Source organism: Suillus subaureus (genome assembly GCF_016647635.1).
Source record: "Suillus subaureus strain MN1 chromosome Unknown BJ212scaffold_17, whole genome shotgun sequence".
Taxonomy (NCBI): Eukaryota; Fungi; Basidiomycota; class Agaricomycetes; order Boletales; family Suillaceae; genus Suillus; species Suillus subaureus.
In genome coordinates, this window is record NW_024538573.1 from 530,459 (window position 1) to 552,483 (window position 22,025).

The 22,025-nt window shown below is 48.2% G+C and overlaps 9 protein-coding genes across 9 annotated transcripts; 5 read left to right on the forward strand and 4 right to left on the reverse strand.

Annotated features, from left to right (window-relative positions):
- Window positions 1-7: 7 nt before the first annotated feature.
- BJ212DRAFT_1447084 (tRNA-guanine(15) transglycosylase-like protein) lies at window positions 8-1,779 on the forward strand (the record flags this gene model as incomplete). The annotated part of the gene is made up of 11 exons (XM_041338354.1): window positions 8-74; window positions 137-339; window positions 389-493; window positions 543-609; window positions 659-902; window positions 1,013-1,047; window positions 1,101-1,136; window positions 1,186-1,220; window positions 1,272-1,344; window positions 1,402-1,527; window positions 1,577-1,779. 11 exons carry the CDS (start codon window positions 8-10, stop codon window positions 1,777-1,779), a joined length of 1,194 nt encoding a protein of 397 aa, XP_041192880.1.
- An 83-nt stretch (window positions 1,780-1,862) lies between these two features.
- BJ212DRAFT_1447085 (ATP-dependent RNA helicase DBP10) lies at window positions 1,863-4,944 on the reverse strand (the record flags this gene model as incomplete). Its single annotated transcript, XM_041338355.1, has 6 exons — window positions 1,863-2,008; window positions 2,029-2,492; window positions 2,553-2,647; window positions 2,693-4,115; window positions 4,169-4,592; window positions 4,641-4,944. 6 exons carry the CDS (start codon window positions 4,942-4,944, stop codon window positions 1,863-1,865), a joined length of 2,856 nt encoding a protein of 951 aa, XP_041192881.1.
- Window positions 4,945-6,377: 1,433 nt separating this feature from the next.
- BJ212DRAFT_1272472 (uncharacterized protein) lies at window positions 6,378-6,742 on the forward strand (the record flags this gene model as incomplete). The annotated part of the gene is made up of 2 exons (XM_041331018.1): window positions 6,378-6,633; window positions 6,690-6,742. 2 exons carry the CDS (start codon window positions 6,378-6,380, stop codon window positions 6,740-6,742), a joined length of 309 nt encoding a protein of 102 aa, XP_041192882.1.
- Window positions 6,743-7,034: 292 nt separating this feature from the next.
- On the forward strand, window positions 7,035-8,596 carry BJ212DRAFT_210473 (uncharacterized protein). The gene is made up of 4 exons (XM_041342647.1): window positions 7,035-7,669; window positions 7,732-7,851; window positions 7,984-8,269; window positions 8,329-8,596. Exons 1-4 carry the CDS (start codon window positions 7,223-7,225, stop codon window positions 8,475-8,477), a joined length of 1,002 nt encoding a protein of 333 aa, XP_041192883.1. The 5' UTR covers window positions 7,035-7,222; the 3' UTR covers window positions 8,478-8,596.
- A 347-nt stretch (window positions 8,597-8,943) lies between these two features.
- BJ212DRAFT_210522 (uncharacterized protein) lies at window positions 8,944-11,053 on the reverse strand. The gene is made up of 3 exons (XM_041342648.1): window positions 10,893-11,053; window positions 10,171-10,790; window positions 8,944-9,308 (listed from the first exon to the last, which is right to left on the reverse strand). Exons 1-3 carry the CDS (start codon window positions 10,946-10,948, stop codon window positions 9,259-9,261), a joined length of 726 nt encoding a protein of 241 aa, XP_041192884.1. The 5' UTR covers window positions 10,949-11,053; the 3' UTR covers window positions 8,944-9,258.
- A 53-nt stretch (window positions 11,054-11,106) lies between these two features.
- BJ212DRAFT_210586 (NMD3 family-domain-containing protein) lies at window positions 11,107-13,371 on the forward strand. Its single transcript, XM_041342649.1, has 7 exons — window positions 11,107-11,286; window positions 11,362-11,478; window positions 11,527-11,581; window positions 11,637-11,668; window positions 11,727-11,932; window positions 11,980-12,278; window positions 12,327-13,371. Exons 2-7 carry the CDS (start codon window positions 11,427-11,429, stop codon window positions 13,351-13,353), a joined length of 1,671 nt encoding a protein of 556 aa, XP_041192885.1. The 5' UTR covers window positions 11,107-11,286; window positions 11,362-11,426; the 3' UTR covers window positions 13,354-13,371.
- Window positions 13,372-14,477: 1,106 nt separating this feature from the next.
- On the forward strand, window positions 14,478-15,232 carry BJ212DRAFT_210653 (uncharacterized protein). Its single transcript, XM_041342650.1, has 2 exons — window positions 14,478-14,516; window positions 14,579-15,232. The coding sequence occupies exon 2, from the start codon at window positions 14,807-14,809 to the stop codon at window positions 15,164-15,166; it is 360 nt and encodes a 119-aa protein (XP_041192886.1). The 5' UTR covers window positions 14,478-14,516; window positions 14,579-14,806; the 3' UTR covers window positions 15,167-15,232.
- Window positions 15,233-16,231: 999 nt separating this feature from the next.
- On the reverse strand, window positions 16,232-17,755 carry BJ212DRAFT_1299915 (uncharacterized protein; the record flags this gene model as incomplete). The annotated part of the gene is made up of 3 exons (XM_041332937.1): window positions 16,232-16,711; window positions 16,765-17,639; window positions 17,707-17,755. The coding sequence occupies 3 exons, from the start codon at window positions 17,753-17,755 to the stop codon at window positions 16,232-16,234; spliced, it is 1,404 nt and encodes a 467-aa protein (XP_041192887.1).
- A 1,463-nt stretch (window positions 17,756-19,218) lies between these two features.
- On the reverse strand, window positions 19,219-20,994 carry BJ212DRAFT_1299916 (uncharacterized protein; the record flags this gene model as incomplete). Its single annotated transcript, XM_041332938.1, has 7 exons — window positions 19,219-19,305; window positions 19,428-19,757; window positions 19,833-20,321; window positions 20,378-20,469; window positions 20,517-20,558; window positions 20,651-20,765; window positions 20,830-20,994. The coding sequence occupies 7 exons, from the start codon at window positions 20,992-20,994 to the stop codon at window positions 19,219-19,221; spliced, it is 1,320 nt and encodes a 439-aa protein (XP_041192888.1).
- Between the last annotated feature and the right edge of the window lie 1,031 nt (window positions 20,995-22,025).

Below are 22,025 nucleotides of genomic sequence, written 5' to 3' on the forward strand. Positions count from 1 at the left end.
TTGAAATATGCAATTCGAAGTCATTGCAAAATGTCACACAACCCGAGCGCGAGTTTGCAGAATGAAGCTTGCCCGTGAGTATGGTTATTATCAGATACTACGCTAGAGCAGGATAAATTCAAGTTGTTGTTCACAGACGGCATCACAATGCTTCCTACATTCATGCCTGTAGCAACACAGGCAGCGATCAAAGGCTTGACCCCACAACAGGTTGAATCGCTTGGTATCACACTCATTTTGAACAACACATACCATTTGAATTTGCGACCTGGGATCAAAGTCCTTGATGAAGTGGGAGGGGCTCACAAATTCCAAGGTTGGAACCGTAACCTTCTCACCGTAAGTGCAACTTTCAGAAGCTTGTCACGCTCAAGCTTAGCTTTCGAAGGACAGCGGAGGCTTCCAGCTGGTCTCCTTGAGCAAGTTCACAAATATTACTGAGGATGGTGCTTTGTTTGCTAGCCCATTCAATGGAGAGCCAACAATGCTGACGGTTGGTCTCTGATGGTTACTACTGCTTCTTCTGTTGATGAGAGGCACAGCCTGAAGAAAGTATCTCTATACAGCATTCAATCGGAGCAGATATTATCATGCAACTAGATGACGTGGGTAAGGTTACTGATATTATATATTTTTCCTGCCTTTAATGCTGGCTCAGTCAGTAGTTTGACTGTCGGGCCTCGAGTTGGCGAGGCCATGCACCGATCTGTTCGATGGCTCGATCGTTGCATCGAACAGCATGAAAAATCCGGTCGAAAAGACAAACAGAATCTTTTTGCTATTGTTCAAGGAGGGTTGGACCCAGCCTTGCGAGATATATGTCTTGATGCAATGATCGAGCGGAAGGACCAAGTCACTGGGTATGCTATAGGCGGTCTTAGTGGAGGAGAAGAAAAGGGTGGGTCCCTTAACTAATCTGGAGGCTTTAGCGACCTGATGTACCTTCTTGAGAGGTGTTTTGGAAAATGTAAGTTTGACTTCAGGCCGTCTTTGTGCACCTGATCTCGCATAGTATCAAGCAGTGTGCAGACCGGCTACCTTCAGATCGTGAGTATATTGATTGCTTCTGCGAAGCCCCCTGCAAGCTTCTGCGCATTTAGGGCCCCGCTACTCCATGGGCGTAGGTTTTGCAGAAGGTGCTTGAACCGCTTGCTCCTCGCAGTTAATCCTGATCGCAGACTCCAGATCTGCTTGTTTGCGTTGCATTGGGTGTTGACATGGTAAGCTTGAGATCGACGCACCTTGACGTGAAGTTCTCTGAAGTTGCTCAGGCGGATTGCGTATTCCCTACTCGGACTGCAAGATTTGGTGTGGCCTTGACTTTCAAGGGGCCCCTCAACCTCAGTGCGCTTATTTTCACGAATGTCAATGCGATGCAGAACTCATTGGTTGATGAAATAGAGCTCGGAAAGCACACGAAGAGCATGGAACCTATAGACAAGAACTGCCCTTGTCCAACATGCGCAAGCGGCATGTCCCGAGCTGTGTTGCACCACATTGTCACAATAGAGACAGCTGGTGCCCACGGTAATTCGAATACCGTTTCTTGTGGTATACTTAGCTGATCTTTGGTCAGCTCTCACAATTCATAACCTTGTTTTCCAGGCCCGGGTTATGGGCGGTGCAAGAGATGCTATCCTTGAAGGTCGATTCCCTGAGTACTTAAAGTCATTCTTCTTCGATTACTTCGGTGATACTGGATACCCCGAATGGTGTGTGAACGCTCTGCGCAGCGTTGGGGTAGACCTAATGCAGGGTGTCGACGTGCCAGTTAGTTAAAGGTACAGGGGTGAAATGGGAGTACTCGGATGCGGCTTGATAATGACATGTCATAGTGCAAAAGTAGGAGAATAGTGCAAAAATCAACTCCTTCCTTTGCGACTCGGCCGAGCATTTTTAGCCTTCTTCCGTTCTGAAACCATCCTGTTTTTGCGTATCTGGTCGACTGTCTTGATCTCGGTCTTGACTCTGCCCACTGATTTTCCTCCGAAACGCCCACCGCTTCTGACTTTTTCGCTCTACCAGGACTTTTTGGTTTTGCCTGGCCTGCTTCCGCTGCGAAACTCTCTTCTTTCTTCTTGAGCTGCCTCGATTTGCGCTCGTAATCATTGCTGAGCTTGTCCAATGGCTTGGCCTCCGTGACCTTGTTGTGTTTCCATCTCCTCCCTCCAGGCCCGGCCGCACCAGCACCTCTCCGTTCCATCTCCCTTTCTCCATTCTTTGGTAGCGACACCCTTGCTTTCTTCTTCCAGTCGTCAAACCGACCACTTTTATATGTAGCAGGCAATTGAGTGCCGTTCTCCGTTCGCAGAAGTTTCATGTTGTCGGAGCCAATTCCGCCTCCTTTGACGAATTTCTTCTTTTTCTTGTCCCATGACAGCTTGTTCTGGTGCCGTTGGCGCGCACCAATAGTGTCCTCATCTCCTGCAAGGTCGAGGATGGCACCCTGAGCTTGAGCGGCAAAGGAAGAAGCTCCATCTGTGAGCGAGTAGCTAGGAAAATATCATATATATTTCAGTGTGGACGATCAAGAGTAGATGGAATATACAAACCCTTTTTCGGTTAATGCATCCTTTTGATAGTGGGACATGTAATAATCCTCATCGCGGAAATTATTGCTCTTCTTGTTGGAGACATGGAAAACAGCCTGTAGAAAATCAGTATCGACTCTTCCAGTTTTGAGGAGACGAACCGCAATGTCTTCCTCGTCCGCCATTTCCACGTCACCGTCTCCCGCTTCCCCAAGACCGTCGTCACCACCTTGGTCTGTGTTAACAATAGCAGAATAACTGGGCCCTGAATCTCCCGCCCGCTCCACGGCTTTTGCAAGCGCCTTCCTCCGTTCTTTCATAAGTACGGTATTAGCAGTCGCCGCTTTTCCACGAGTACCAACCTCAAACACCGTCTCAGCAGGCTTAAATGCGCTAACCACACGGACAATCGCGGCACGCTTCTCCTCCATTTCTCTCGTGTCTTCTTTTCTGTTATCGCCGTCTTGCATCAACGTGAGGACGGGATGTACAACACCTTCCTGTCCGCTACGTCCGAGCTCTTTCGCACGTCGATAACTCGCCGGGCTGGCCTTTCCACGACTTCGCTCATACATTGCGTGCCCACGTCCCATAACTGCACGTAGGGTTGGCAGCGTATTCTGCGACTCGTCTAGTGTGCGAACATACTCGACCTCTGAATCCATTAGGTCTCGTGGAAATGGAGCAAAGAGTAGCGATTGAGTGTAGGGTTCTTCTGATGTCGTAGCCGATGCAGGAATGGACGAAGACGAAGTAATCAACGGCCGACCAAGAAAGAGTTGCAGGTCACAGAGATATGGCAATTCGCCATGAGTGACGAGACTCCATGCCCAGCCTTTTCTTCCAGCTCTGGCCGTGCGACCCACGCGGTGAACGAATATCCTTGCACCGACAGGGAAATCGTAGTTTACCACGTTTTCGAGAACTGGTATATCAAGACCACGGGCTGCAACGTCCGTGACGACCAATATGCTCGTCTTTTGCGCCAAGAACTGATTCATTTGGTATGTCCGAGCAGATTGGGTCAGTGAGCCGTAAAGAGCAGAGACAGCGTAGCCAGCTGCGGTGAGGAGCGCAGAGAGGTATTCGACGTGGTGTTTTGTAGCTGCAAACACGAGTGTCTGGTGGGGCGCACTATGGGTTGGGTGTTTGGCCCTGAACTTCCCCTTCTTGTGTTTACCAGAGGATTCAGTGTCATCTTCTTTGAATGATTCGGTGCTTCCATAGGGTACTTTGATAACATCCCGGAGGAGTGCAAGTAGAGATGCATCTTTCTCCGCTTGTTTGACAGAAAAAAATGCCATTCGTAGATCAGAACTGATTTTGGACTCTGCGTCTAGTCGCACAAGTTTAGGGTCGGACAGACCTGCTTTGGCAAACTCGACCAGCGATTTTGGGAGGGTCGCGGAAAAAAGAAGGGTCTGACGAGACACGGGAAGGCGAGCAAGGATCTCTGTAAGTGCAGTAGCAAAACCAAGCTCAAAAAGACGATCTGCCTCATCAAAAACAACATATTGCACGGACGACAAGGAAAGCGACATCTCAACGATTAGGTGGAGGAGACGGCCCGGAGTTGCGATGATGCTAAACCAAGAACGACATCAGACTCAATACCCGCATGCATGAAATGCACGTACATATCTGGATTATTACTGATCATTTCGAATTGCTCATCCAGACCCTCCCCGCCGACGATCAGACTCCAGCGCAAGCTTTCACCCTTTCCATTTGAAGAATCTTCAACATCATCGCCTGCATGCTGCGCAGCATCGTTCGTCCAACCTCGTACAAGTGCCTTCCCCACTTTGACAACTTGAGTGGCAAGCTCTCGTGCTGGTACTAGGATAATTGCCCGAGCTCCAAAGGTATGTGCATGTCTACCTCCAAGACGCTGCACTAAAGGCACCATGTACGCAAGAGTCTTTCCCGAACCAGTCCGGGCCATTCCGACTAGATCTCGTGGTGGGGATGCAAGAAGGGCAGGAATCGATGCACGTTGTATAGGTGTGGGTGTGCGATACCCCTGGAGCGTCAATGAACGCAGAAGTGATGGGTGCAGACCTAAAGAGCTCCATCAGCGCACGATCTTCATTGAATAGGAGCACATACCCATGCTTTGGAAACTTCCCCCTCCGGTGTCACCCTTACTTTTCCCTTTGCTCTTAATCTTCTTCAGCATCTCAGTACCGCCTTTCATATTTCGCTTCGTAATAGAATCGTGGATTAATTCTTCGATGCCATCGTCATCACCTGTGTAATTTTCGATTGGAACGTCTTTTCTTGGTCTCTTGCCTGTGAGAGCACCAGAGATGTCGACATCGAATTCGTCGTCTGAAGCGAGTTGAACCAGTGAAAAGTCTGACTTTGTTCCCTCTTCCTCTTCAATAACTCTGTTCCTTTTCCGTGATGCCATGGTATAAAGGCCTGGAAAGAATCTTTTTGATGTTTGTAAACAAGTTGAGCACAGGTTAGCATCACAAAATGTACACAGCCACTGACCACATGATTAGGTGCCTCATTCACTCACCCTTTGGGAGTGTGGAAGATCTTTTCTGATATTTCGTACAGCTCAAGCTTCTAGCCCGCACATATGATCAGGGTTGAGCTTATCACTCCTTCTTTCATGATAAGGAAAGGAGTGTCTCTGTCACTTGCAAGATATTGTTATTACGAACTCCCTTCGATGTATCATGTGGCACTGCCACATGCACATCCTGTCAACACGCGTTTTGCACTACTTCCTGCATCATTCAACCGCCGAGCGCCGAACTGTTGACTCACAGGCCCTAATAACTTCGTCCTTGAGGCTGATTTTTCCATTCATTTCATGATTGTTATCGCGGCGATAGCCTGTCCCTTGTTGCTGGCCCGGGTCCCCGGCACCACAGAAGCTCTAATTTAACGATTATGACCAACCGAATTAATATTTAGGATGTGATATGTACCAGTGTCCAGGCTCAAGATCTGGAGCTCTAGAAGCATGTACCGCAAGCCTGTACCACTTTGACGGGTATTCAAAAGGCCGCCCTGTGCTTTCATACTACAGTATCAGCGACCAGGTCGGATAGTCTAGGCTACGCGGTCATGAAAGCAAGCAGCTGGTGCGGGAGGGATAAGGAACCATGATCCGATATTATTTCATGATGAGGCTGTACTGACCCCGAGTCTCTCAATTTTGGCATCATCTATTGTACTACGTGTAAGCATCACCCACATGTGCATATACAGGTGATGAGTCCAAATCACAAATTGCCAGGATCATATTGAATGTCACGGTCGGATCCAGTATATTGATACCCGACGCGCAGATGCCAATCGTGGACTTGCAAGTGCTTAGTACTATCAAGTTCGCTCCACATTCAGTATCTCCTCCGAGCCAGTTTGAATCGGCTGTTGAAGTCTGATGAATCTGTTTCGTTATGCAGACACATACATGAGGCAGGGTGTAACCTAAAATCAGCACATTGAGGTTGGGCACAATCGGGGGTCTTTGTCCGGCTATGTACCTTGGCCATTGGCTCCGAAGCCATACTGCCTAGCACTGGTCAGTGGAGATTCGGCGGCCAGGTTAGCAACGACCTTTTCGTAAAGTATCACATAAACTAAATGACGCTGACAAAAGCCAACACATCGTGGCGCTCATGCGGTCAGCTGCGCTGGCAGTATATAAGCAAAGCCCACCGACCTGAATAGCTCAGGCTATCATCTCTGTCTCATTTCCTCAGTTTAACGAATTCTTCACGATTAATCATGTCTACCAGCACTTCACCCCGTGCTCTTCTGACTTCGTTGTTCATACTTCTTACGCTTTTCTCCTGCGTATTATGTGCTCCTCTTTCTGCCGTGATGAAGCGTGATGTCTGGGTACCCACAATCATCGAGCCCACATCTGCCTCCACATGGAGTGCCGGAGGGACATACTCTGTCACCTGGGATACCTCCTCAAAACCTTCGGAGGTAACCAACCCTATTGGCAAGGTATACCTTCGCCAGGGCGATGCAACCCAATCCGATCCCATCGCGTCTGGATTTGAGCTTTCTGACGGTGAAGTTAAAGTCACGATCCCTGATGACACCGCTGCCGGGGAGTACATGGTCGTATGTGAGTGTCCTGCCATGCTGTCTTAATCGAGCTCAGAAAGCTAATGGTTAATTCAGTATTCGGCGACTCTGGGAACTGGAGTGAGGAGTTCGCGATTAACGCAGCATAAGCTGCCTGCAGAGTTTTCTGTCAACGTAATAAAATACCAAAAGAAAATGAAAGATCGGAAGGGAAGAGGTGTACGATTTGATGGTTGGTGGTGGAATCAATAATGGGCTTGGGCAATGGACTCGGACATGGACAACTGGCATCTCATTGGACTCCTTCGATTTGAACTCTTCGATTACACTGTACTAATTCGCATTAACAGTGTTCCTTTAGTGCAACTTCGCTTTTTCTTTCGTACGGGTTGTAGTTTTACTTTACCTTAGTGTCATTTGGTGTACGTTAGCAGTAAATGCTACTCCTATCCCCACCATTTATCTCATTTTAGCCAAGTGTAAAAAGTGTAAGTCCTAGTACCAAATGTATGTGTTGCATACTTGGTAAATGTCGATCGTGGGGCTTGGTGGGGTCACCTCGTCGATCACTTCCATCAAAGCCTTTTGAACTTGCGTCATTGATCAACTGAACTCTCGTTAAGCGCAAGATGTCTTGGTCACCATCGTCTTTGCTTCCGGACGCTAGCGATTCACAACTGTTGTCCGGGTCTCTGCCACTACCTGAACCATTCGACTCGCCTTCTCATACGGGTCCTGGAGGCGCCGATCTTTCCCTCTCAGAGCTGTCACTTTCAGATAAAGACACAGAAAATTTTCATTTTCATGATAAGCCACGTTTCAGTCTACTGGCGCCAACTGCTACAACATCGCAGACATTCTGGCCTGATCAAAGTAGGATATCAGAGGACGACGAATATGAAGAAGGAAACGAGGAGGGCTCTGAAAACGATGTTGATACAACTATGATCGGGAGGGTTGCTGCTGCAAAGGCACGGGAAGACAAGCTTCAGAGCGATCTCTACGTTCTCAAGAAGCTGAACGCGTCTTTTGCGTTATTTAATGACGCGTTGCGGTCTACTCAGACTGCAACTGAGGTGTGTACTATGGGATCAGCTGATGATTATCATGTCTTATGTTTGCTGATTCGCTTGTGCAGCAAGTGGCAACTCAACTCTCACAGACGGATGCACTTTTAGATAAATATGTCAATATGCTTGGAAAGTCGGAAGCTGTGGCTAAGCTGATTTTTGATGAACAATGGGAAGGCGCAGAGGCTGTAAGCTATATTTCCTTCAGCCAACTCATTTCTTGGTGTCTCCCCGTACCATAGTTCGGCTTGCGACGCGTTTTTCCAACAACTCTCCATGATTTTTTGGATCTGCTCGTGGCTGATAACACTTAATTCAAGGATGAGGAGTTACTTCAGCAAGAGCGACAGGAGGCTCTTGAACAGGCTCGACTAGAAAAGGAACGCCTTGTACGGGAAGAGGCGGAACGGAGGGAAGCAGAAGAGCGTGCACGTGTGGCCGCGGAGGAAGCTGCTTGCCACGAAGCAGAAGAACGTGCACAACGCGAAGTCGCAGCTACAAAGGCGCCCCGTGGCCGAGGCACTAGTATGTCAAGTGGAGTCCGGGGCGTTCGCGGGACAAGAGCAACAGCAGCTGCAAGAGGTACCAAAGGCATTCCTCGTGCAGGTATGGGAATATGACAGTTGGGTCATGACCATATTCTGATTTTGCACATATAACACCAGCCTCGACGAGTGCCGCATCAGCAATCCCTCGCAGTCGATCAACTAGCGCCACTGGAAACGTCGGAAGTTTAGGCGGTGGAACAAGACCTGGATCATCTGCAAGCCGAGGAACAGGCTTGCCGCGAGGCGTACCTACTAGGAGAGGTTGAGCCATACTACCTGCGTGTTGTACATGGGCAAGGTCTTCAAGAAAACTCGCGGCTACTACACAATGCCTGGATTCACAGCCGGCAAGAAGCACGCCGTACCATGAGCTTGCCGCATCAGGATACTCGACCGGCTACCTGTCGCAAGGCGTCCTCATTTGAGAGTAGTCACAGCCACCTTACCGCCTGGAAGTCGTGTATCTAGCAGAGTGACCCTGACTCACGTCATATCGAAGAATCCATGACAGTATCGTTCCAATACCCTTCAAGCTCCATGATGACGTGTGGATGTTGTCGTTTCATGTATAGACTGCGCTTGAATTTGCAGAGATATGCCTTTCTGAGATTAATTGTCTCTGTCATAGATTACCAGGGGAGAGACATTCATCCAAGGACTACGTACATGACTCGCCCGAACCGGTTCTTCCAGAATCCAGACAACCCAAACGCGTCTGAGGCGTGAGAAATCCCGTGATTAGGATGATCTTTGTTGTCAATTTCTCGACCATCATCATGTCATGTTGTTCAAAGCTAACCTTGCACCCTCTGCCTTTTGACCAAGAAAGTGTGTGCTTTAAAGCCGAGTACCAATGAGAGGCCTACTACTATGCCAGTCAAGCCGGCATCAGGAATCAAGATTTTTGAAGCCAGGTATCTCGAACAGTACAAGACCAACATAAACAACAATCTATATCAACAAAACAACGATCACCTTCTGATGGACAAGACTTGAATTGATCTTCATATCATGCTCAACCGATCACCACGCTGCGGTGCCTGTCCCTCATTGGCGATCCCTGCATCGTAGGGGATGGTCGTCCGAATATCGACAGTCTAGACGAAGAATTGATGAGCAATGGGCATCGATCAATTACAAGTGTCCCAAATGGGTGATAAGAAAGGAATGATCTAGCGTATTGACTGCGGGCACACGGTCGCACCTCGGCGAAAAGGTGATACCATAGAGCGGCCACTTACTCGGACAGGCCTGATGGGACTCTCGTACCCCGTGCAAATGGAGAACGGACGTCCGATTCGACAGCGTAACCGCTATGTGAAACTTGAGGCAAGGAGGAAAATCCTAAAAAAGAATGGAACCCCCGCCTACTTGAGGCATCAGAGACCCGCGCTCCAGGGTCTTGTACATCGGATTTTGTGCGAGCCGAGCTCACACTTGATATAATGGGAGAGACTCCAACGTCGGCGTAGTGCGATTGAACCCGTTCATTTATTACTGCGGCACAGGCAGACGCACTTTCACAGTGCCTATGGCAGCAGCCATTCCCTGGCGGACAGTGCACGACAACAATGCTGCGCTGTTCAGGCCTATCAGGCGAGTAGACTTCTTGAACATGGTAGGGGTATTGTGAGAGCGAATACCGATTGTTGGAGGAAACATAACCGGATGCGCATAGTGCTTCAGTTGCAGCATCTGCGGGTGCTCGACTCTTTCCTTTGTTGGCAACTCGGTGTCGTGGGCTGAGAGAGGAAATAGATTGTCCGTCATCTTCTGGATAATCGTCGGCTGACAGACGATCTTGCACAAGATGCGTTGTAGAATAACGACGACTCGTCGATTCTGTATCCATCTGGTCATTCTTTCTGCGAGCAGAAACAGCCCCTGGACGAGGTTTGATATTTGCAGGATCAAATGTTCTTGAAGGCGGAATCATGACGCGAGGATCCAATTCCTGACCTTTGTATATCTCTTCAAGAGTGGGGTACCGCGCTCCCGTCTCGAATGACGCAGGAGCAGTCGCTTGTCGACGTAAATCTCGAGGGGATGTTATTCCCTCTATGGACATCATGGATGAGGTGGGGGAAGTCTCGACCCTTCTTATATGAGTGGGGCGGGGTCTCATCAGTAAATGCGACACATCGTTTACGCAAGAACTTGAAGATGTGTACGATGTATCCTCCACGGTGACTTGGGGTGACAACCCTCTTTTTGGCTGAAGCCAAGGATCGTCTGGCAGGTCCACGTACTGAGTCACCCCAGTTGGCGGTTCTGCCGGCAACGCTTCGCGTGGGGAATGCAGTAAGGACACATCATCCCATGGCGTCTGGGGTAACTGCACAGTACGAGCATCGCCGATGCGATCCATCCTGCTCGGAGTTACCGGCTGGTACATGTTACCATCCATCTCATTCTTGATTCTAGTGGCAGAAGCTGACCCAGCTCTTGGATTTGGCCGGACAGCCTCCACTTCACCCCTTTGCAAGGCTCCATGCCATACTGCAAGAGCTTCCTCGTACGTATCAAAGCTTTGATAAACAGCGCGTGGAACATGTTTGATTTGTCCACTGCATTCTATCCTGAAGAGCGTATAAGCTTCACAAATTCATAAGGAATTGGCATGCGCCAACGTATGATTGCGTCGACGCATCGACTTTATGAGAATAGGGATTTCAACCTACCAATTGGGATATATACCTGGCTTCAAACCCACGACCACTACATACGATTTCCCCATCAAGTGGATCAGATAAAAACGTTAAACACTAAACTGAGGGCTCAGAGGGTTAAAGAGATGACTGGAACACGCGACTAGTAAAGGACTCGGAGCAAAAGGTTCGCGTCAACCAATATTGATCGCGACGCGATACCGTACAGATTATATAATAAATGCCTCCATTTTTAAAATTAAAGAAATTGAAGTATTAATGTGTTTCTCGTAGTACAATGACTTGTACATGTTGCAATATTCCTGCGAAGGAAGCAGTCTAATTGTGAACGTTTGAACAGACAATCTGCAAGGGGACTCGGATAAAGAAATTGGGAGAGCAAATCCTCGCCCTTAAGTGGGTTCAGGCGAGATTACTCGACAACTTGAAGGAGATAAAAATGTGACACATTAGTAATGTCATAGCTAACTGAAAAATCCAGATCCGAGTCAGGTAAGCGCGATCATAAGTTATCTGCTGACTTTTAGTACACACCATCTCGTGAAGATGGAATTTGTTCCAGGACCCGCTGTTCATCGTGTACTCTGCGCTGATTGTGGTAAGTCCTAGATCTTGAAACATTTGCTTTGCTGACTCCCATCATCAGGAACACCGATTGTCCCAAATTCTGCCAATTTATGTGTAGCATGTCTTCGAAATACGTGAGTATCATTAGATGACGCAGGATCATGATTTGGAGTGCTCACATGTATATAGCGTAGACATAACCGAGGGCATACCAAAGCAGTGTGTGTTGTCGCGAACTTTTTGAGCAGCATGATGGACGGTACTGATCACGATGATCAGCCTCGGTCTCGTTTTGTAGAAATTGCGAGCGGTTTCTATCGCCTCCTCAATCTTGGACCCTCGCTCGACCAGAATCCCAAGAATTACTGGCGATCTGTCTGAAGAGGCTCAAGGGCTTGAATAAAGTGCGGTTGACGGAAGCTCACTTCATATGGACGGAGCCTCACTCGAAGCGACTGCGAGTCTCATTGACGATTCAGAAGGAGGTACGCACGTCTATTTGAGAATGATATATGTTGCTCACGTCCATCAGGTTCTGACATCAACAATACTGGAGCAAATCTTTGAGATCGAATATCTTGTCCAGCACGGACAATGCCCTGACTGCACTAAGCTTGCGGCGAAAAATACGTGGAAAGCACTTGTACAAGTGCGACAGAAAGTCTCCCACAAACGAACATTTTTATACCTCGAGCAGCTGATTTTGAAGCACGGGACACAGAAGGATACGATATCCGTCAAAGAGGTCAGAGATGGCCTCGACTTCTTCTACAGTCAACGAAGTCATGCGATCAAGATGGTCGAATTCTTAGCAGGAGTTGTTCCAGTACGGTAAGCTGCGTCACTGACGGCTCGTATTTTAGTTCTCATGACATGCAGATCGAAGGGTTCTGAGCAGTTGCTCTCTACAGACACTCACTCGGGCACCGCAAACTATAAGTTTACCTACTCTGTCGAGATTGTCCCGATTTGCAAGGATGACCTTGTCTGCATTCCTCCAAAACAGGCCCGGCAGCTGAGCAACATAAGCCCGCTTACTATTTGTACTCGGGTCGGCAACTCTTTCCAGCTTTTAGATCCTGCAACACTGCAAACTTGTGAGATATCAGCGCAGATTTACTGGAGGGCGCCCTTCGCCTCTCTGGCGACGGTGACAGACCTGGTCGAGTTTACGATCTTGGACGTCGAGCCCTCAGGCGCCGTCCGTGGCAAATGGGTCTCCGCCGACGCGCAGGTAGCAATGTCGGGCGCATTCAAATCACATGGATCCTACAGTGACCAAGACGCGATCATGGATCATGAGAGCTCTAGTGTGTCAACTCAGATCTTCCACACGCGGACACATCTAGGCGCTATCCTGCAGCCCGGCGACACTGCGCTGGGGTATCATCTCAGCAATGCCAACTTCAACTCAGACGACTTCTCATCCCTTCCTTCATCTCGTATCCCGGATATAATACTCGTGAAGAAAACGTACCCGAACCGCAGAAAGAAAAATAAGACGAGAAATTGGAAGCTCAGGAGTATTGCGAAGGAAGCTGGGGAGGAGGGCGAAACTGGGGCCGGGCGGGGTGTTGTTGGACGTATGGGCGGACGAGATCAAAAGAAAGTGGAAGAGGATTATGAGCTGTTTTTGCGGGACCTTGAAGAAGATCCTGAGCTACGCGGGACGGTCAATCTCTACGCGGCCAAGGATACAAAAATGCGTGATGCCACTGATGGAGCACGGAAGAAAGGAGGCCAATATGGAATGGACGTTGATGAAATGGACACGAGCAACACTACCAGTGTGGCAAATGCAGACGAACAGGATGCAGAGGATGAAGCTGACTTCCCCGCAGTGAAACTGGAGGAATTATTAGAGGAATTCGACGGGATGATGCTTGAAGATTCAGAGGGCTCATGATATCTACAATCTAGGTGTGAGCATGTCAAGCGCACTCAAATATTACAATATCTGGATTTTCGGCTGCTATTTTCTTCGTCCCCGGCGTTCTCTACGTTTCGCTTTTTTTTTTTTAAAAAAAAAGACGTCATACCAGGGGCTGGTGAGATGGTGTTAACTCCGTCAAGCATCTTAAATCGTCGGAACAACATACATTCCGATAGTTGCTTTTAATTCGTGGAGGAAGAGGTACGAGAGCTTGATGCGGCAGCATCTCAAGGAGACAAATCCAATCCAACCTCTCGTTTACAGTTACTAATGCTTGGTGAGAAGACCCGACGGATCTCGATGTAACTGTCGGACCATGTGCTGAGGAGAAAATAGACAGGAATAGACAAGGCTCACCAAATACAAGGGGATGATGCTCCAAGATCCATCTCGCCTACGGCGCCGCAGGCGAAAAGCTGCACGGACGGATGGACATATAGTGGCCTAGTCAGTTGCAACTAAGTACACAGTTACGCCTTGCCCCCAGTGCGACAGGAAAAATGTCCAGATGAATATAGCAACAGCAGCGCCAGAATAGTTAATTTATTCAGGCCTGGCAGTGAGCATGTGCTCAACACACGAGATGCGGAAGCTCCTGACCACTCCACCTTGTTAATCACCGAGAGTAATGATCAAACTCGCAACATGATATGATGTTCCCCCATGAAGAACGCTTTCGCGACAATTGTATACCAGAACAACACAAAGACTTTCTTTGGCCATGACCGGCGAGGAGGAAGATGCCGTCATTTCTGTAGAGTGTTGTGTTTCTCATGTCCCAGAATTTTGAGTTCGATTCACAAATTCAAAGGTTGCAGACTTCAGCTGAGGAACAACACACCTTAAGAAATTTGTCGTCGTTGTACTGGTACATGGCCGGGGAAGCTGGAAGAGCGGAGGCACTTAAAGTTGCAAGGTTCAACGTTCAACGAGCGCGAGCGTGGGGGCCCGCGGTCGGGTTGTGGGTAAATATTTGAATACTGCACCTACTATATTTGGTTGCCGACGTTGCATTCGACGCCTACGTACGCCACAAGAGTACTGGCGTCTCACAGGATGATCATTCTGGCCGTGCCGTGACGCTTCAACTTGTATCCGATTGTTCATGGGAGTCCTTGAACAGAAATCAATCAAGGGTAATTAATAATTGTCGGGCCTACCGAGTATCGACTATCTATCATGGATCTCGTACGAGCAGGATTGTGACGAACTGGGTGCCAATCATGGCATCTCCGAGTCCAGAACCAACGCCTTGCTCGGATGCAAGGAAGACCATAACCGAGCACATCTGCTAGGAAAGTGACTTCATTATCTTGAAAAAAAAACAGGGTTTGAACATTGCTGTAACACTTGCTCCAGGTCCTGGAAAATTGGTGGGATAGGGTCCGAGTTCCAACTTGAACATGCGCTTCACGGTAAGTAAAGAATGGAAGCTTGGGTTATGCGGCGCGGATCTCCTCCAATCTGTCCTAATCCAGAGGTATGTACCTTGCCTGAGTCTTTCGCCTTCTCCAACACTAGTGCGGGAGCCTCAATCCTTACCGCATCTATATATAACGCTAGCGAGCGAGCAATTCCCAGATGCAGCAAACTCACTTTCGCAACATCCCGGGATGCGCTAAGAACTATCGTATTCAATGCATATCGCTCTGAATCACTCTTTGGAATTGGCCTACGAACAACCTGTCTAAGTCATTTCAAACCTGTGCACGCGCTTACTGGCTCAGCCCAAGCCAGGAGACAGCTAGGACTGGCGTTGTGTGAACTCGTGGTGTTTCCATGGTGAACATATTCTCCTCTGACAGCCCTCGATGACGATCACCAGTCGGGTAAGGAACCAAAATATCCTCAGATGGAATACAAGGTACAAGGTACGAAGACTCCTGTGTCCCTGTCCCCGCGGGATCTAACAAGTTCTGTCCCCTACAGAGACCTTGAAATTCTGAATTCAAATTTTGAAGCAAAGTTCGTAGAACTTAATCTTGAAGCACATGTGTCATGTGCAACGCGCTACACATCGATTTCCGATCTGCCATATCATGATAACTGATCTTACGAAATGCGATGTAATAGTGGCGGTCGCGATGAATGAACACCGTTGTTCGGCAGCGTTCATGTCTTCGAATGCACCATGCGCTGATCAGCTGCTTCTTATCGCTACGGGTTTTCCTCTGCTGAATCCACATCGCACAGTGATCCTCACTTCTCGCACCATATAGTCTGCTCAGCGCCCAGCACACTCGGTCGATATAATGTGACCTTTATTTCCCCCCGGTGATCGCGCCCAATATAAACCCTCGCTCCCAAGCCGCCCGAGCAGGTCCGAGTTCGGTAGTAGCGCGAGGAAATAAACCGGTGCTACCCTCTTTTCAGCCTTTTCCCATCCTCGTCGGGGACCTCGTGATCTCAAGAGTTTAAAACACACGTGCCCTATCTTCCATTCTGCACTTGCCTCATGCGAACGGGAATCTTGCGATCTCTTACGATTATTACGATTTATGCTAGCATGTACCATAACCCGATATGAAAGGTCAGGTGTTGACTGCCGTCATTTCACCGTGAAGTCCTCGTGAGACATTAACCATGATCCTTCAAGCTAGACTAATCGCAGCAACCTATGAAAATTCTCTGTTGCGCTGGCAAGGAGAAGCGTTCTAAGTACATATAGATATGTATAACTATACACAAAGCCAAGTGGGTATGACGGAAGTATGGAAGTATGTATCGCAAAATGAGATGAGAAGGGTTGATGAGTTGTTACAAGTTGTTACACTGAAAGTTCCGCGTTTGTCAGTAAAAATACATCGGTTGGATTCTTAATGGGAACCAAGGGAAAATAGTGCATTCGCGATCAGAAGGCGGATAATGACGACATGAACGCGGAAAATTCCATATCCACGCTGGCAAGCTCCAATTTCTCTGGCTCGAACACGGAAAATTGGGTTTTCGAGAAGAAATCTTCGTTCGAGAACGACGATGGGTCCAAATTTGCGGGGTGACCAAATGCGTTGAAAGCGTCTGGGAATCCTCCATGGCTAGGAAGGGGATAGGAGTTGTTGAACGAAAATGAACCAGTCATATATGGATCGTCGCCTTCCGCGCACAATGTATCGAAAGATGAAGGATCGATGGGGAAATGAGGTGTGGCTGGAGAGTTACAATAGGGCGATGAAGCTTGCGACCAGGCTGAGCTGCCCAGTGTAGTATCGATAACTAATGAAGGTGTTTGAACCCGCGTCTCGCACGGTGAAGGAGAAAAATCAGGGAAAGTTTGGCCCGCGGACGCTATCGAATTGCCAAACGCTACGTCAAACATGAAAGGATCAAATTCCTACAGAAAAAAAAATGTTAGCAGAAAAGAGCCGAACAGTCCGGACAACTCACCAATGAAGGTTGCGGTTTCGCAGGGAAAGAATAATCTGATGAAATAAATGATGACGATGCCGAGACATCGATACAGCGCTCTGACGCCAAACTATCGGATCTTGGCGGAAGGTCATCCCACTGAGAGTTCCGTGTTGACGAGAGGGACGGATGGCTACTTGTAGCACGTACACGACGGGGCGCAGGTGAGGATAAAAGGAATGGCTTCTTCGTTTCCGAGTTGTCAATGGGAGCGGATGAAGATCGGCGATATGCTCGAGCGGTCATGGGAGCCTCGAAGCGCGTAACAACCTCAGGGACATGTGTGCGGTCGAATTCTTGAATTGCGTCTTCGAGCTCCTGGCCCTTCTTGCCCTCTACAAGGAGCTCAGCAATTTTCGCGCAACGCTTCATGTCCTTCGGCTCGACTTCCCGAACTTTCCGCTTCTCGGTCCCACCCTTCGCTTTTGTATGGGAAGGACGGAAAGCATACTGCGGCCACTTCCGCCTGTGATCCTCCAATGCCTTCTTTGCCTTTGCGTGCCAGATCTGACGCTCGTCATGAGGCATATTCTGCCACGTAAGACCGATTATCTTTGAAAGCGTGCTGTGGTTAGTTTCCACTCCTGTGGATACGTGCTGGCTTTTGATGAAGGACGAGCGGAAGAGGATGAAGGCATTAGGAGGACGGGGGATATGATCGTCGGGCCGCTTTTTGCTATGCGTAGGCCGGCGAGAGGAACATTCCCCGGTAGGAGTGGGAAAGAGCACGGGTTCAAAGGTAGTTTCAACGTTGAGAAGTGGTTCGTTGAAAGTTATAGGTGTTACGTTCGGTGCGAAGGCAATGCTCTGAGGAGACGCAGGCTCAAGAGGAAGGGTCCAAGTTAATTGAGCGCCTACTAAGTTAGAGTAAGCCACCATCAGCATCTACAAGTGTATTTATGCAATGAATGTTACACATACCATCTGAAGACTCGCGCTTCAATGAGCCCCGGGATCTCTCAGCAGGCATTGTTTAGGGACTCGGGATGGAGGTATCGCTGGCGGAAAAAAGAATATGTGGGAGCAAAGAACGAGTGTACCGATAAAGAGGGCACGAGGCTGATTTCTCGGATGGGAAGTTTATATATACGTGAAGGATATAATACGTACACGGCAATTTTAGGGTAAAGGGCGCTTCATGAAAGTCGGCACAACGGAGGCCATAGAAGGTTTACAAGTGGTACAGTCCACTAGACAAGGCTTCTAACCAAGCGCGTGCACGGGAACAAATGTTTTAGGCAGCTGTAACCCGGATGAAGAGATGGTTTCATCAAAGGATCCCATCTATGGACTGTCGAACATCTAATCAGTTGATAATTTCAGTATAGCCGCATCATCATGATTGATCACACAACTCCTTATCGTACTTGCCTCCGCCGTAACGTCGGGGCCTCGAGGTCTGCTTCCTCTTCTCTATTCCCCAACAGGTATTATTATTTTTTCTGAGGGCTCATCTTGATAATCCTAGGTGCCGTAGGTAAGACCCATGCTGTCTCTCATCTTTATTTAGTATCTATGTAGCCGAATCATCGCGTCTTAATCGTAGAATGATCAGCGCAATCAGCCACATAGCGCTCGTTGTCATCATGATATGTCGGTCCGATCTCATATCCTTTTTGGTGCCACACAGGCTTCTGAGCGCTGAGCGCTGAGCATTGACCCCACTTGGAACCTAGTCGTCCAGGTCATCCTCAGGGCCCAGGGGCAGAAACTGTCAGTCATCACACATATTTTTGTTTTGACTGGGATTCTGCCAGTGGACCGCCAAGCATCCACATTCGCAAGTACTGGTGCCGTCCACATTGTCCGATCAGAAGTCCCATACGAGCCTTTCCGAAGTATCAACCCCGAAACTTGTACTTTCACAGACTTTCACTGCCTTCACTTGAGCCGTGCATGTGATTTATCAGCGGCATGATGATTCAATTCAGAACTCGTCATCAGACTTGTACTCTTGTTTTCACAGCAACTCGAACAAGGATCTCCCCGCAGCTGGGGTTAAATCTCAACTAATTGTTGTATCTCGTTCTTCGATGATTCTTGTGCTGAGCCAACCATCCATGCGATCGTATCAACACAAGTTTACCCAAAATTGAAAACGAGCGCTAGTAGTTACGAAGTTTTTACACTTTACTGAGACTGGTATAACACAGTGGCGCAATGAACAAGTTGCACCCTAGTTGTCACCCTCGCACACATCAGTGTCTCTCCTAGACCCATAAGTCATCACAGTTTGTGTTTGGTTAGTACGAATACAATACAATACATACAAGGCGCGGTCTATGGAGGGCGTATCACGGCGAACTCACTTAAGATTTGAAACAGAGAAGCTTGCAAAGAAAAAGTTATGTAAAATAGATAACTCCTGCAGTCTGGGGCTTAGCCGTGACAGCATCTACTAGGTGGTAGAAGCTGATGAAGACCATCACTCCATCAGATTACGATGAAAGTGGCAGTGGTCAAGATTTTCGCACTGCTTTCACGTAACTTCTGAGCTCGGAAATGAAAGGCGGCCTCATACTACATCGCAGCTCAGATGAATATTATCATCACAGTTCAACGCGAACAGTGCCTGTATGCTATCAAGCTCCGCTAAGACATCTCCTGGTAATAGGAGTCAGTAATTACATGCAGAAACGGACGATAATAGCTTCCCAAGAGTGAGGGAGGAAGGTTAAAACCATCATCCGATAACTTCTCGTTGTCGCTTGTGAAGACTCATCTTCAATTTGCGATCCATTGGCTGTGCTTGAACTTGCAGAGGATTCCTGAGACGACTCAGAGCGAGAGAGTTGATAGGGAGATTCTTGTTCATCAAGATGCGAAGTTGAAGCAACGGGCTCTGCACCAGAGTGGAAATCATTCTGGGTAGGCCTATCATGGACTAGGCGGGGACCTGTCATCATGGCACTTGAGAAAATGCGTAAACAGCTCATAGAATGATCAGCACATTTGCGGCGTTTTCGTGAGGGCTGAGCAGCGATATCATCATCACTGCCCTCAGTTTCACATTAATGGCTTCTTTTGAGGCTGGGCGAGGACACTACCTCTGCCTTTCTTTTCCCCGAAACACGTTTCGCCCTGATCTTCTTGGGCAATTCGTCCAGAAACGTATCATCATCTGAATCCGAGTCCGAGTCCGAGGTTTGAGAGACACCCACACACGTGCGAGAGGACCGTTCTATCTGTGGACTTGATCCGTCTAGGTTGTCGGCTGTATTGACTTCAGAATCATCATACACCTCTTCACCCTGAAAATCATCGTCGAATCCGCAGTCGTCATTGCTATTGTCCGATTCGGAACCGCTACCTTCCTCTTGGGAATCTTCGTATTCGTCTTCCCCCTCACCGTCATTGACGACAAAGCCGTCCCGCATATAGCTACCACCTGGCTCCACAGAACCACGGTCGTCCCATGATCCCAGAAGTTCCCCTGCGGGATTTTGCACATTCGCCGGTTTTCTTCTGCGGTGTGGCCGTCGGTGGGTCGCGAGATGCGCCTTGTACCTCCGGACTAGGTCTTCGAACTTGTGATACTAGGGATAGGAGTGATTATTAAGTGTTGGGCGCCGCTGGAAAAACCGCAACTCACCCACTTAAAATTGCTATGCTCCGTTCTCAGACAAAAATTAATGAAACCACGCCTGCTCGTAGGCAAAACTGAGCGTGTAACCCCGGTACTGCCTACCAAACCAGATATAAACTGAGCCTGGTGATTTTTTTTGGTATACCTTGTCCAGGTAACGACGGTGTGCCTTCACCAGGCTTTGGTACTGCGACAACGATATATATAGACGTGAACATGACATCTTGAGAGAATCGGCTTACCCAGGTATTATTAGAAAATGAGGGGCGAATAACCGACCAAATGTAATCTTCTGGTACTTCGTCGAGTCTTTTGTTTTTATGCTTTCCGAACGACAAAATGTAGGCTTCAGAGGTTTGGAGAAGAAGTTGTTCTTCATATCAATCATTGGCCTCTTTGAATTCCGCATACTGCAATTATTCTCAGTGACAGTCATATCTACTATACTGAGTTCTCACCCAGTGGAAATGTTGACATTCGGCTGCTGTTGCCCACAGCCTGTAGTCAGTGGGGATGGAATCGAGCTGTTTGCCAGCGTGTTTGCCAAACCTAACAATATATGCTCCTGGATCATTATCAAGTTCGTCGTCGTCTGCTGGATTTGCGTTGACTATATGCGCCATGGTGATAGTCAGTGAAGATGCGACATATCAGTTCCGCAATCCATGTTACGACGAGCACGTGATAAAGTACTCCTGAGTCCTGCAATCTTGTTTCAACCAGTCCAAGCCGCCTGAATATCCGGACAAGACTCTGAACTAGGGTATCCATCCTTCCAGAATCCCCAGGAGACTATCGAGCGCTGTGATGCGCTACACTGTCGAGCAGACAAAAATACATTACCTCAGGGTCCAAAGCCATCATACACGCATTGAAATTGTATGCCCGTCATTGACGCAGATGTGGACTCGGACAAGCTGCGAGTTCCGAGCTGTATGGGCGAGGCGGAGCTCGGATTACGCTCTTAGATTGAGTGAAGTTTGAACCTTGATCATTCTTTAAAGTTTGAAGAGTTTGAAAGCACCAAAGCCTCGGGAACAGATCTCCATTCGAAAATGACAAGCATGCATTCTCATAGGTAGATAGATGCTATTCCCGAATACAAGGCGCTGAACTGTGTCATGCAGTCCTCCTTCTTTAGCAGTCGAATCCTAAAAGCTCGCAGAAGACTTTTAAGGTTTGACTAAGGGCAAGGACATGAATCGCAGGAATAACTTTGTAGCAATTTGATTTGGTGGGCCGTTGACAAAAGGAAGCAAGAGGGTCGTGCAGTCCGGCCTTTGGTGTGGACTACACTGTCTTGTCCTCGTAATGGACCGTTATCTGACCCGTCAACAGACACTGATATACAACATGCGTCAAAATTTTATACGCCCGCAGGATAAGCTAATGTCATTACCGTACTAGTTGCCGAATTGACCGTATCAAGATCGGTCTCGTGCGCTTGCGCCATTCAGCGGGCTCGAAGCTTCTAGAGGTTGATGCATATGATTGAGTTATATTATAGCAGTACTGAAAAAAAAACGCGTTCATTGGTGGCTGGAACCAGGAAGAAGTGTTTTTGAATGCCTGTGTGAAGTAAGATTAAGTTACACAGTTTAATTTAATTTAGTGAATTTCTGGAAAATGTGTTCAACATTAATTGGAACATGTT

Bases quoted from the DNA above. Each gene is read 5' to 3' on its own strand.
- BJ212DRAFT_210473 (XM_041342647.1), top strand. From the start codon at position 7,223: ATGTCTTGGTCACCATCGTCTTTGCTTCCGGACGCTAGCGATTCACAA. The intron at 7,670-7,731 runs GTGTGTACTATG...TCGCTTGTGCAG, and splicing joins CTACTCAGACTGCAACTGAG to CAAGTGGCAACTCAACTCTC. The intron at 8,270-8,328 runs GTATGGGAATAT...ATATAACACCAG, and splicing joins CAAAGGCATTCCTCGTGCAG to CCTCGACGAGTGCCGCATCA.
- BJ212DRAFT_210522 (XM_041342648.1), bottom strand. From the start codon at position 10,948: ATGGGGAAATCGTATGTAGTGGTCGTGGGTTTGAAGCCAGGTATATAT. The intron at 10,791-10,892 runs GTAGGTTGAAAT...TACGCTCTTCAG, and splicing joins CCAGGTATATATCCCAATTG to GATAGAATGCAGTGGACAAA. The intron at 9,309-10,170 runs GTCAGGAATTGG...TTCTTCGTCTAG, and splicing joins TCTTGAAGAGATATACAAAG to ACTGTCGATATTCGGACGAC.
- BJ212DRAFT_210586 (XM_041342649.1), top strand. From the start codon at position 11,427: ATGGAATTTGTTCCAGGACCCGCTGTTCATCGTGTACTCTGCGCTGAT. The intron at 11,582-11,636 runs GTGAGTATCATT...ACATGTATATAG, and splicing joins GTAGCATGTCTTCGAAATAC to CGTAGACATAACCGAGGGCA. The intron at 12,279-12,326 runs GTAAGCTGCGTC...CATGACATGCAG, and splicing joins GCAGGAGTTGTTCCAGTACG to ATCGAAGGGTTCTGAGCAGT.
- BJ212DRAFT_210653 (XM_041342650.1), top strand. From the start codon at position 14,807: ATGGAAGCTTGGGTTATGCGGCGCGGATCTCCTCCAATCTGTCCTAAT.